This window comes from Candoia aspera, chromosome 7 (genome assembly GCF_035149785.1).
Source record: "Candoia aspera isolate rCanAsp1 chromosome 7, rCanAsp1.hap2, whole genome shotgun sequence".
NCBI classification, from domain to species: domain Eukaryota; kingdom Metazoa; phylum Chordata; class Lepidosauria; order Squamata; family Boidae; genus Candoia; species Candoia aspera.
In genome coordinates, this window is record NC_086159.1 from 24,615,842 (window position 1) to 24,629,261 (window position 13,420).

At 39.8% G+C, this 13,420-nt stretch overlaps 1 protein-coding gene across 1 annotated transcript; it reads left to right on the forward strand.

Annotated features, from left to right (window-relative positions):
- The first annotated feature begins 1,535 nt into the window (after nt 1–1,535).
- On the forward strand, nt 1,536–2,099 carry ASCL4 (achaete-scute family bHLH transcription factor 4). Its single transcript, XM_063308008.1, has one exon. The coding sequence runs from the start codon at nt 1,536–1,538 to the stop codon at nt 2,097–2,099; it is 564 nt and encodes a 187-aa protein (XP_063164078.1).
- Nucleotides 2,100–13,420: the final 11,321 nt, after the last annotated feature.

Here is a 13,420-nt window from a genome sequence, read left to right on the forward strand (position 1 = left end):
AAACTGTGAACGAAAAGCCAAGGGATTGATTCAATGCTGGCAGTGCACCAAAAACAAAACAAAACAAGGAAATCACAAGGAAGAATTTTCTTCTTGCAGTTCTATACTCATTTCCATGTAGAGGATGAGAAAAGGAAAGTAAGAGTGGCTTGGGGGAAGCCTAAGGAGCTAATGATACCTTTTTAAAAAGGAAAATAATCTACCTAAAAACCGAGTCAATTTGCTTAGATTAGTATTTGACAAAATTACATTTATTACATTTTCTTATATTATAGCTTGAAGAACAATTCCTATCCCTTTTTCATAAGCAAGAGAGGGCATGCCCATGCCTTTTTTAAGTCTCCCAAGTTAACCACATTGCCAAACAGAATTCTTTTCCTGAAAAGATTGAAATCACTTTAAAAAAAAAACCTAGGAAAAGGGTGCTTTTAAATGTGGGCCAGAACTCTGCCACAAGTGATGCATGCAAAACAAAGAATAATTATAATGGAACCAAAATGATCAACTTAGTAGTGACATTGGTGCACATAATTTACATAGTACAATTCAAAGTACAGATCGTTGCTCCAAGGGTCACTGCATCTAGAATTAACCAAAGAGAAACAAAAGTAAAAGGATTGGTAAGAAGAAGAAGAAGATGCCCTTATTGCAGTTGCATACAGCATATTACATTTAGGAAATACCTTCTGCTGCTGCTGCACGCATCTAAAAGAATGCTAGATAATTCCTATCGACCGTTTACAAATATGTCTTATCTGTCACACTCTCAACCACAAGGGAGCACTCTTTCCCTTAATAGTCTGTATAGCACTTTTGTGCACACACATGCACATGCTCACACACAGCACATCACAACTTGTCAGATGCAGTTTAAGTCTGCAAACTTCTATGAACGGACTGAGGCAATTATTTAGAACAGCGGAAGCCGCAAAGTCTGCCCTTGCTCTTTGGATTTCAATAAAGAAAGCCCTTGGCTAATTTTTTCAACTGACAAGGAGATCCTTGATTCTTGATGAGAAAGAGGTGGAGCTTTGGCAATTCTTGGCAAATGCCTGCAAACTTTTCAAGTTACCCATCCTTTTGGAGGCAGGTAATATCAAAGGGCACTATGGATTACAATATGTGACGAGTGTTTACAGCCTAGAAGATTATTTATGTTTGGTTTTACCTGTATAGTCACACATCCAAGCTTGGAGAAAAGGAACACAGGAACCCTCTCATTATCTTTTGAAATATGAAGATCAGAGGAAAACCTGGGTTTAAAGGGTGGAGTGATGGTTCTAGAAGCCTGCTTATAAATTAGAAGGCATCCTGCTTCACTAATAACAGATCGAGGAACAGAACTGATATTCGGATAGAAGACTGGAATTTCAGGGTCATTGTTACTGCCACGGACCTTAAGCCAATGCCTACTGCTCCGATCACCACGAAGTCAAACTATATTGTGGAGCAGAACATCTGGCTCATGTGATCTCTCCCCCAATGGATAAATTCCAAAAAGCTTACTCTGGAATTTGATACTGAATTGCTTCAAGATGGGAAGTAAGAAAGATGATGGGCTCTTGAACAGGATCTCATGTTCAGGACCAGCATCCCTAGGAAGCAGTCATGTTACTAGTTCTCATGGTTTACCACTCCAGGAACCATTTGGCATCCCCTTTCCTTTTGGACAAACATACTGGGACCACCAACCTTACAATGGATATTCAGGAAGATTCTCTTATCTACCCTTTTCTGGGTATGTAGGAGTCTATGACTACTCGTTTGAGCCTGCTTTCATTCGGAAGAGGAATGAGAGGGAAAGGCAGAGGGTTCGTTGTGTAAATGAGGGCTATGCACGCCTCCGAGACCATCTTCCCAAAGAGTTTGCTGAGAAGCGTCTCAGCAAAGTGGAGACTTTGAGAGCTGCCATAACTTACATCAAACACCTTCAGAATTTACTGGAGTATCATCCTTTAGGAGCAAAGACAGCCATTCCAGCTACAGAGGCACCAGCAGCTTCTGGTCCTAGTTTAAGAAGGGAATGCAACAGTGATGGTGAATCTAAAACTTCATTAGCTTCATCTCCTTACAGTGAGTTTGAGGAAGTTTGTAGTTAGGAAAACATGACCTTTGGAAATAAACAACCTCAAGACCATCTCTCCCATTTTTTTTTTAATAAGCCGAACAATTTCTAGATTTGTGTGGATCACCTGGAGGACAAAAATTCATCTCTAGCAAAAAGGGGGAAATGGTATCTGAGAAGACTGTTTCCAGTATAATTCATTCTTGGCAACCTTCGGGGGTTTATGTAAGAAAAATATAACATTCTTCTTAATATTTCCTTATTTATGTTATTGAGCATGTTATGACTGAAATAGCTTTTCTAAAAATGGAAACATTATTGACTTGTGATCTTTGTTTTGGTTTGGTTTAAAGGCAACAATAAAACCAGATGTGTTTTTCTACCTGTCTTGTAATAATGCTCTGCTTCTTATTAAGATACCCTGTATATGGTTTAGTGGACACTAGACAAATACTGCTGTAATTATGAATAATAATTAGCAGAGCATTACCTCTAAACAAAGTGACCCTTGAACACCAAAAAATAAAGTATGCTTACACCCCAGATAAATTTTTGAAAATTGGGATTTAAGTCACAATTATCTTGATTTTAATGGGGTTTATATTAACTTGTGCTGAAATTGTTTAACTGCTTACAATGAGATTACTCTCTTCACATTTGAAGGTTTACATTTAGGATGTGCTAGGTTTGAAAAATGTGAACAAAACTTCATTTTTTCTCAATATGTGATTTCAGTGTGTCAGATAATGACTAAAATTAATGAAATGTGTTTAGTCATAATTTCATTTTTAGGTAGCTCTAATAGAAGAATGAAACACAATTTCTTCTGATGTTATTGTCTTGCTTATTAATAACCAACTTATATGTGCATATTAACTCAATTACTATAGCATTCGGGTGATGACCTGTGTGTGTGTGTGTAAGTTCCATGTGTATACACACTGATGTGTCAAAGTGGAAGAAGCAAAATAAATACAGGCACATTCTAAATAATGGGTAATCTTCAAAATGCGAAGATGATGAAAAATATGGAAAAAGAAGCTATTGATACATGGTTTCAGTGTGATGAGGAAGGGAAACGAAGTAGATGAATCTAGAAAAAAGATTCGGATGAAGTTTGCACTTATCCCCAGATATGAACCCAGTATAATTGATTTGATTTGGAGGACAGGCACAAACTCACTGATCAAGTGAGAGGAATCTGAGTCTGCATTAAAAAAGGGAGAAGAGGCATTGCTCCATGCATTGCCATCCCTGTGAATTAACTCCTTTGCAAACCTAGCCAAATGGCACAGTAACAAAGGAACTTCATTTAAAAATAAGCCAGATCATTAGTCCATCAAGTCTACATATTTATCATGATAATCCCCCCACCCTCATTCATGTGTTACTTTGCCTGTAGAGCATTCATGCATTGAAGTGCCACTGAAGAAAGAGTGGTCCTAGTATCACATCTTTGGGCTGATCACATCCCACCCAGCTATTGGTAAAGGAAACTCAAACATGAGAACTGTCTCCTGCACACGGATGTAACTTTTGAGATGTTTACACCTACATACATGCTGAAAACAGGACTAATCAAGGGGTGTCCCTTAGAGTCTAAGGGATGGAGAAGAGCATAAAGCTGTAGCTCCTTCGATACAAGAAGGTCCTACCCATGATTCAAAGGGATGGATTTGCTTACAGGGAAAAAATTCTGATCCGTCATATTTTAACTCCAAGGATGTGGAATTAAAACTTTGAGAAAGGAGTGTCAAATCAAACTGTGGGTGGAAAGAGGTTGCATTTATCTTCTAAATTTTGTGAAGTGATTAAGAACTCTGTTCTTTGGACCCAGGGTATGCATTCTATGGTATGTGGGGATTTTCAAGTTTTTAGAAGCTCAACTCATATCAGTCTTGGGTTTTTGGGAGAGAGGAAAATACTATACATTCCTCACACATCTTGGATCGGTTGTGTGATCACTGATATTATCCAGTGATTTGTCCAGGTCTGGAATAGCCAGGGAAGCCTGTATCTTTGAAACAGCTCCATGCTGCTGCAAAAACACTTTTTTTTGTTAAAAAAATAAAAGAGACTTCAGTCACATTATAATATTTTGAAAATAAATCCATCCTCAGCCACCTCCACCACAGGTTCTTTGCAGGAGAGGATGAATACTGATTGAATTTGATTTTGGCTAATGTTTGTCCTGTCCTGCCATGAAACCACTGCAACAAAATACCTAAATTCATTCCCAGCAGGATTCATGCTGGAATTATTTTTAATCCTTATAATGAATAGCATGTGAATAGGATTCCTATTATTCTTACAATAAGAGTAATTAAATAGCAGCCGAAGGATAAATTTTGATCACTATTCACATGCGTTAAATGGATGTGGAGTCTAATTTATATTCATGATTCTAATTGGATGTGGATTCTAATTGGATGTGGATTCTAATTTAAGTTCATGGTTAAATAGTTGCTATTAGGGGTAATATGATCTACATGGCACACAGCAAGCTTGTGTGTGTAATATGAGTTGCTTTTTTCATTTAAAAGCAGAGTTCAAAAAGTATTATCTATGACTAATGTACATTTAAATACAGAAACACAACAGGAATGCTGTGAAATGAAATTGGTAGTAAAGTACTGTGTAGATGACAAGCTTTAAACACGCTTTAAACAAGTGTAATTATAATATATATCACTATTAGCAGTAAAAGAGACTGGAGCAAACTGCTAAATATAGTGAGATGGATCCAAATTTAGGCATGTGCAACTGAGCGGGCTAGAGAAGATTAGTTTGATCTTTTCCCCGAACATTATATTCAGTGTTTCAGAGAGTCTGCTAAGAATGGGCTATCATTTTGGAGGAAGCTGGATTCTTCTAAAACAAGTGGAGTCATATGTTCTGTCCAGAGCTTTGCTAAGTGAATAATGCACCCACCTGATTATTGGGATCTCCCTTTGCTTCCATTCAACAATCTAGCCCATTTGCAGAGCCTTTGACTCTTTGTCATAGTATTTGAGAACGTGTTGGCAGGGTAAAGCTACCATAAGAAACAGTGGGGCAAGGAAACCTGCTTTAGCTTGCTATAACTTCTTTATATTAGATCCATCTTAATGGCTGTCAAAACTCTTGAAAATGGGTAAGTGGAGATATCACTCACCTAGAGCTTGGTCTATGTTTTTGACCCTTCTATAAACTTAAAACAAAGTAATTTAAGTTTGGTGTGACCAGCACTTTAGCCTCAAGGCCACATGTGGCACCTGACCTAATTTCAATCTCTCCACCAACTCCCCCCCATCCCAAGACATGAAAGAACAAGAATCACCATCCATTTTTGGCTGCTTGCTCCATCACCATGCAGCCCCCAACAGATTACCTAAGGAAATGCTTCCCCACCCAAAACAATATTGCTCCTCTTTTGGATGAATAAACACAATTTCAATTTCAGTTTTCTTACATTCTTAAGAAATTCATGCAGAATATTTTCACCCTGATTGATGAAATACAGTTTTCTTTTAGGTACTTACATCTAGCAAGAAGAGGACAATAGAACTGAAGATAGATATCAGGGAAATGTGTAAGTTTTCCAAATTTATCTTCTGTTGACCACTTGATGGAAAATTAGTAATATGTAAATCAGGCAAGAAGAATCACATTTTTAAGTGGATAAGGTGGGGTAAGATGTGACAAACTTTGTTCTGGACTCTGAGGTTTTAAATATTTTCTGGGACTGAAATATGTAGTATGTGTGTGTGTGTGTGTGTATACTGTGTACACACAGTATATGACTAAAAATTTGGGACTGTAATCCCAAACTCTGTTACCCTCCTTATATCTGGACTGCAATTCCCAGAATTCTCTGCTGTGTCCAAGCTGGCTGGGGAATTCTGGGAATTCCACACATGTGGAGGGCATCTAGCTTGGGAAGCTGCTGCAGCATTGGGAGTCTTCACTTGGTCCTACTGAACACAGCTACAACAACTTAATTATGACAAAATCCTATTCTATTATGTTCAAAGTGATGTTCCATTGACTAGAAGTTACTTCTAATTTGTGTCATGTAGGTTTGATCTATTTTTTTGAATTTCAAGTGCCAACAGTGGATGAAAACTTAAGATCTCAGTAGCAGAACATAACAAGACCATGTAATTCTGTTTGCTGACAAAGTTAGCAAGTTTCAAATAAAGCAATATATACTTCGCCTATATTTTCTTTTGTCTAGATAAATGTTTATTTCAATTCAGTGTGGAGTGTATCATTATTAAACTTTGAAAACAGATGATGATCTAACTTTACACTCTTTGAATTAATGTTTTAATAAAAACAAAGACCAGGAGATGTCTCCCCATATGACATGATTACTGATTATCATAAAAAGACTTCACAGATATTCTTAGATACAGGCTCAACAATTTTATCAGCCTTCTGCATGCTTTAATCTTCTTATCAAACATGGGCAAAGAAAAATCCCCATTAAATTACAAATCTACAAGCACTTTTATCACTACTTTTAAGATGGATAATCCAAACCACATGATTGTTTGGAAACCCTTAATAGTTTATTTTGTTGATTCCCCCAGGCTCCAGTAATATAATTCCTTTCAAGCTAAATTACTCTGTGTCAATAAATGGCCAAAGAAAAACAGAAAGAGCCATAATAGAATACACAAAAGTAACCAGTCACTTGATATCTCCTTAGAATTAAGGAACAGGGGCTTTCAAAAGGAAACTGATTCCCATTTGGAAGGAACACCTGTCTCTGAATAACATAAGATCCAAAATATTATAATTCCTATAACATGATATCACAATATCATACCTGAAGTATCATAATTCCTGCTGTCCAGGAAGTTCGTGAGAGCAGATTGCTCCCCAAAACAATTTTTCATCAAAAAATAACAGGTTATAGCTAAGAACATACAATTAAAAATATATGCCTAATTATAGAAAAAACTACTTCAATTTCCCAGGTATAATAAGAAAATGATTATTTTTGCATAATTAAATCAGAACTGTGGGCAGGAGTACAAGGGAAAGAGTAAGTGAATTATCCTAACCAGAACAGATTAATAATATATACATTAATACTTCCCTGGGAGAAAGATTATTGTGTATCTTACTTATATAGAGAGCAGGCAGAGAGCAGTCAGTTTTCCAAATATGGTTCCTGTGCAACCAAAATAACACTGCCCATGGGCAATGGGGAGGTATTACGTAGACTGTCAAATGCCAAGATTTGCAGAAAATTTTGTACTACAGAATATTTAGAACCACCACACCCCCCTTTAAAAATTTCTTGTATTAAACAAAAATATCCCAACACTCAGTGAGTATGCTTGGTGGCCATAAAAATTAAGATACTATTGCAAAACAGAAATAATTTAATTCATTCAGTTTAAATACCACTCCAAACTGACTCTAGGTGATGTGCAATAAAACCAAACAAAATAGATAAAACATAAGAAACAAAGGAATAAGAAAAGGCAAAAAGAACAAGAACAGATGGCAAATCTGGTTAACAATACCCATACCCCACAAATATATCTGACAGGGGCCCCAACCATCTTAACCCAAGGCCTGGGAGAACATCCAGGTTTTCCAGGCTATCCAAAATGCCATCAAGGTTGGTTTGTTTTTTAAGCTGTTCAATTGTGTCCGGCTCTCAGAGGCTGCCTGGACAAGTCCCTGCAGTTTTCTTGGTAAGGTTTTTCAGAAGTGGGTTGCCATTGCCTCCTTCCTAGGGCTTCCTTCCTAGGGCTGAGAGAGAGTGACTGGCCCAAGATCACCCAGCTGGTTAAGGCAGGACTAGAACTCACAGTCTCCAACAAACTGGCTCTCATCAAGGTACTAGCCACATGGATATCAGAGGGTGCCTCATTTCAGAGGGGAGGTGCTGCAACAGAGAAAGCGTGCCTCCTGGGTCCTAATAGATGACAGTGTTTAATTGAAGAGATTCAGAACACACCAACCCTGTCAGCTTGTACTGACCAGGCAGTTACCCATGGGAGATAGGCGGTCCATCAGATAATCAGACCCTGTGCCGCCTAAGTCATAACCAGCACCTTGAATTCTATGGAAGCATCCCGGTAACCAGCACAACTCATGAAGCAGAGGTGTCACATGGGCATACCAAGGCATGCCCATCACGACCTTCACCACTGCATTCTGGACCAGTTGAAGCTTCTGAGTAGTCTTCAAGGATAGCTCCATGTAGAGCATGTTGCAATAGTTGAGCCACGAGGTGATTAGGGCATGAGTGACTCTTTGAATGACCTCCCGATCTAGGAAAGGGCACAACTGACATACCAGATGAAGCTGTGTAAATGCCTTCCTAGCCACAGCAGGAGCTGTAAATCCAGGAAGACCCCCAGATTGCACACCACTCTTCAATGGAGAAGTGCTCTATCCGAAGTTACAGATGGAATATTTCCAGATCCAGGTGGCCCTAATATTCACAGCTATTTGGTCTCAGTAGGATTGTCTCAGTCAGGGTCGGTTCCTTCCCATCCAGGCCCACATAACCTCCGAGCACTGGGACAGAACTTCAGTAGCCTCACTTAGCTAGCAAGGGATCTATAGATGTAAGTGGGTATCATCTGCATACTGACAATACCGAACCCCAAACCTGCAGATGACCTCACCCAGCAGTTTCATGTAGATATTGAACCAGAGGGAAGAGAGCATCAAGCTCTGTGGCACCCCACAAAGGAGGGGCCTGGAAGCAACGTCTCCTACCCAGCCAACACTGACTGGAAGCAGCCCCAAGAGAAGGGGCACCACCAAGTCCCAAACCCCAGACCCAATTGAGAAGGACACCATGGTTGATGACACTGAAACCCTGTGAGATCAAGGAGAAAAGGATGGATGCACCTCTGCCATCCCAACTCTGCCAAAAAGCTGGCTAGCTAGCTAGTTGCTCTATGCATGCTAAACAATGCAAGATGAGATTTGTTACTCAGTGAGAATTTTGAGGCAACACCCACAAGAGAAAATCAAACCCATCTTCTATGTTTCTCCATGGGAGGGATTCATTCCCTCATGAAAGAGTTGGCAGTTCCTTTTAAGACCTGAACCTCATCCAAGTCATAATTACATCCGTCTGAAATTCCACGAACTGGGAACCAGCCTTCAGCTATTCAGCAAAGGTTCCTGTATACCACGTGCTTTAGCAGGATGCCTTTGGCAACCATAGAGTTTGGGCTGCCCCAAGCAGCCAGCCATTCTTCACTGGACACAATGTGAGATCTTTGACCTGAATTCTTCAACATGAGCTGAGGACTCAGGGAAAATGTCTGCCTTGCATTGGATGCTGGAGCCATTCAAAAGCAGTTAAAGTTCTCCTACTGTTTTTATTGAAAGTGAGGCTTATCTGAGTTTCCTGAAAAGGACCACCTCATGGGGCAAATGCTGGAAACCACTGATTTTAGAGTACCATCACAAACAATTGTGCCATTTTAATTTATTAAAAAAAAAACATTTTGGGAATTCCCTCATGTACACAACTGGTAATAGTTGTGCAAGAACTCTTTTGCAATTGACCACCCACAGGAGTTCAATCATTGCATTTTTTTGCTTCAGCAAATTAGCATTTTTCAATATATCTACTAAACCTTCTACAGTTCATTTCTATCTCATGACAAACAAACATAAAAGCTAAAACATAACAACCACATCCCTCCATTGTGATGGCCGAACTGAGGCAGTATTAACCTGGGAAGGGAGAGAGAAAAGAGGAGCAAAGAAAAATGAAACAGAATAGGGAGGGGGGAAAGTTCTGACTGCTACTATTAATGTCAAACTATTCCATCACAGAGGAATTATCCCTTGCTCTGGAAGAAGTCCCACTATTGGTATCACATACTTTAGGCAAAACAATATAAAAATATTATTTAAACTTCCAGCAAGATATGGTCATATGAATATTTTCAATTACTAATGATCCTTCAATATGGTCTTCTCTGATCCAGGATTGGTTCTCTAGGGTGTCAGGGAGCATGGTGGTGGACTATTCCAGCCTTATTTCTTTTAACTGGAGCTATTTATAGCAGCCGTCTCTAACGAAGCTCCCTCTGAATCTCTTGGCTTTGCAACTGCCAGAATTCCCAGCTATTGTGGCTATGGGGTTTCTGGAGTTGAGTTACAGTACAAGCACAAGATCAGGGAAGGCAGTCTGGATCATGGATGCCAGTTTGCTTGCAGAGACCTCCCTTAAGGTCCTTCAGCCTCCCAACCTCATTATTAGACACATTTGGAATACAGCCATTTCCTGTTCTGGAAAATTTACCTCTGGAAAACTATGGGACCATTATGGAACAGCCATATTGGTGCACATGCCCAACCCCCAAAAGATAATTCCAGAATTTCCCAGACCAAAAATACTATCCTTGAAGTGGTGTGTTTTGCACTTCTCTATCTGATACTGTGAGACTAGACCGAAGCTGCCATTATCTAAAGATGGAGCAGGCATGTAGGCAGAGAGGACAAAAGCCAGGAAACTTGTCGAAAAGATCCCTTCAGGGAGGTAGATAAGAAGGAAGCAAGTCATTAAGGAAACAAAGGAAAAATGTCACCTGAACCAGACAAAGGGAGCTGGGACTGAGCACATGGAAAACCAGCCCCCAATCCCATCAACAGCTACCAAACTTGTGAAATCAACAAAGCAAGGACTTCTGGGGATAAAAGGGGTCCTGAAGCCCGCCCACTCCTTGAGTCCTCTTTGGACCCAGACTTGGCGGCTTCTGTCCCTCTAGCTAGTGCCTGGCAGCTTAGTTGGACGTGGGTAAGTGTGGATGAGCGTGTGTGTGCGTGTGTGTGTGAGAAAGAGCAATGTATCTTCCAACCAGTAAAGTTTTGCTGTTACTTTAAATTCACTGGGTCACCGTGTATTTCAAAGAACCTGTTGTGCCTCAGTGTTCGGTTGAAAGTTTTTTGTGTGTGTCCCTAATTACTTCCCGGCTGTTGACCAGGGCTGTGTGCCTTGTCTGCTCAAGCCGCACCTATCTGGAAAACCCAGGTAGAAAGCAAGGGGGGCTGACAAGATCCACGTGCCTCAACAGGCTGTGAGTCTGTGAGTGATTGACCATAAGCCGAACCTGGGAGCTTGTATGTATAACAATACCTGGTCCAAACTCTTGAACAAATTGGAATATAAATGCACCACAGAGATAGTTTGCACATTAAGCCATAGTTGATTAAAACCAACCCGAAGATTGATGCCAACAGAAGTAACTGTATACACTGACGGAATTTAAATAATAATCATGAGGAGAGAGCAAAGGAAAGAGCAAAGTCCAACACCAGACAAATAGCATTTAAGTTGGATTAGATACGAAACTATCACGAGAACTTTGTAAAGGTTGGAACACAGTGGTGGCCTACCACAAATATCCCATGTGAAGAAGAAATGGAGAGCCATCTCTGTCAACTCCAGACAGTAAACAGTAACAGATCATTTACACACAAATGAAAGTGAACTCGCTACTTAGTTCTTGGGCTTTCCCCCCTTCTTTTAGAAGGGAAAGATGAAAAGAAAACTCACTTCAAAAAAGAAAATTTCCATTTGATCTATTGAGAACTCAAAGCAAAGGTGAAGTACCTTCTCAGCCAGCAGGTCTTTCTCCAAAGCACATCAAGTCTCTTTTTTTTCCCCTTGAAACAGCATTTTTCTGGCTTTCTGATAATAAATGCCACTGCATTGGTAGTATGATATATGTTATCTACAATCATCAGTGATGAAGGAAGATGTTTAAGAAAAAAGAAGTGTGCCTTTGAGTCAGTGTTGACTCCTGGCAAACGCCTGGATTAGTCCCTGCAGTTTTCTTGGCAAGGTTTTCAGAAGTGGCTTGTCCTTGCCTTCTTCCTAGGGCTGAGAGAGAGTGACTGGCCCAAGGTCACCTGGCTGCCTTTGTATCTAAAGTGGGACTAGAACTCACAGTTTCCTACTTTCTATCCTGGGGCCTTATCCACTACACCAAGCTAGCCCTCAGATGGTTAAGAACAATATTTGAAATTAGAAACTAAACCAGGGTATCCTTTAGTAGGCCAAGAGCCACATTTAGCATGGGGGATGGGGAGCAGTGGACACTGAGGATAGAATGATGATGCAGCATGATGGGCCCATGTTAGAAACATGGCTGGGCTGGGAGTTTTAGTGCCCATCCCCTGTATTTCTATAGGTAGTTTTCAGTGTATTCCTGTATTTAAACAATGGCAAGTTTGCTTTATTATTTTATTATTATTTTATTATTTTATTATTATTATTATTTTATTTATATCCTGCCACAGTTCAGTTGGGTCTTGGCCTCTTTAGCACTTTTACTACAGTATTTATGAGTTTCCTGCCTTGAAATGCTAAGAAACCACACCACTGATTTTGGTAACCATGGCTGGAGTAGGTTTCTGGAGTTGAGTTTGCTGGTTGCTCCCCATTGTGTTACTCAATAGGAAGGAAATGACCAAACACATGAATTTTATAAAGTATTTGACTGCTTTTGGATTTCTTGAATTTTTGCTTATTAATGACACTGATTATTGTTTGAGCATCAAGTAGGTCCTTCTGAGTGAACAAATAAACCAAGTCATCCACATGTAATGTGCCAAAGTACAAATGTAATTGCCCCTTTAGATGCAGCTACAGACTTTCTGTAATTATTTCTCAGTCTCTCATATTGCTGTGTAGGAATTCTGGCCCATTCCTCTATGGTGAACTGCTTCAGCTCAATAATGCTGGAGCAGTTTCTTGCATAAACTGCTCATTTCAGGTCCTGCCACATTTCTATACATCTGGACTTTGACTTGATTAATTCAAAACATTAAATTTCTTCATCATTCACTCTCTTGTAGACTTGTTTCTATGTTTGTAATCATTGCCTTGTTCATGATGCCCAGCTTCAGGTGACAGACAGGTGGCCTGATACTGTCCTGCAGAGCTCTTTGACACAGAGCAGAAATCATGCTTCCTTTGATGGCAAGTCTCTAGGTCCTGAGACACCAAAGCATCCCCCAACTGTGCATTTCAACCTGTGTGCTTGACAGTTGTTAAGAGGTTTTCTTGCGGAATGCAGTGTTTGGTTTCAGCCAGACATAACTACTTGAAGGTAGCTTGAAAAAAAAATCACTTTTGATTCATTTGTCATAGAATACAGCGTGAGAAGCCTGGAGAGTCATCCAGGTGCTTTTGGGCAACCTTGAGATAAACATTGACACTCTTAGTAAGCCATGGCCTCTGCCTTGTATTCTTCCATGAAACCCATTTTCCCTAGTGCTTTTCTGATGGTGGAATCATGAACATTGACTTCAGCCAAGGCAACAGAAAACTGCAGATCTGTGGACAGTGTTCTAAGTTTCTTTTTAACTTCATGA

Coding starts and splice junctions, on each gene's coding strand:
- ASCL4 (XM_063308008.1), top strand. CDS start 1,536: ATGGGAAGTAAGAAAGATGATGGGCTCTTGAACAGGATCTCATGTTCA.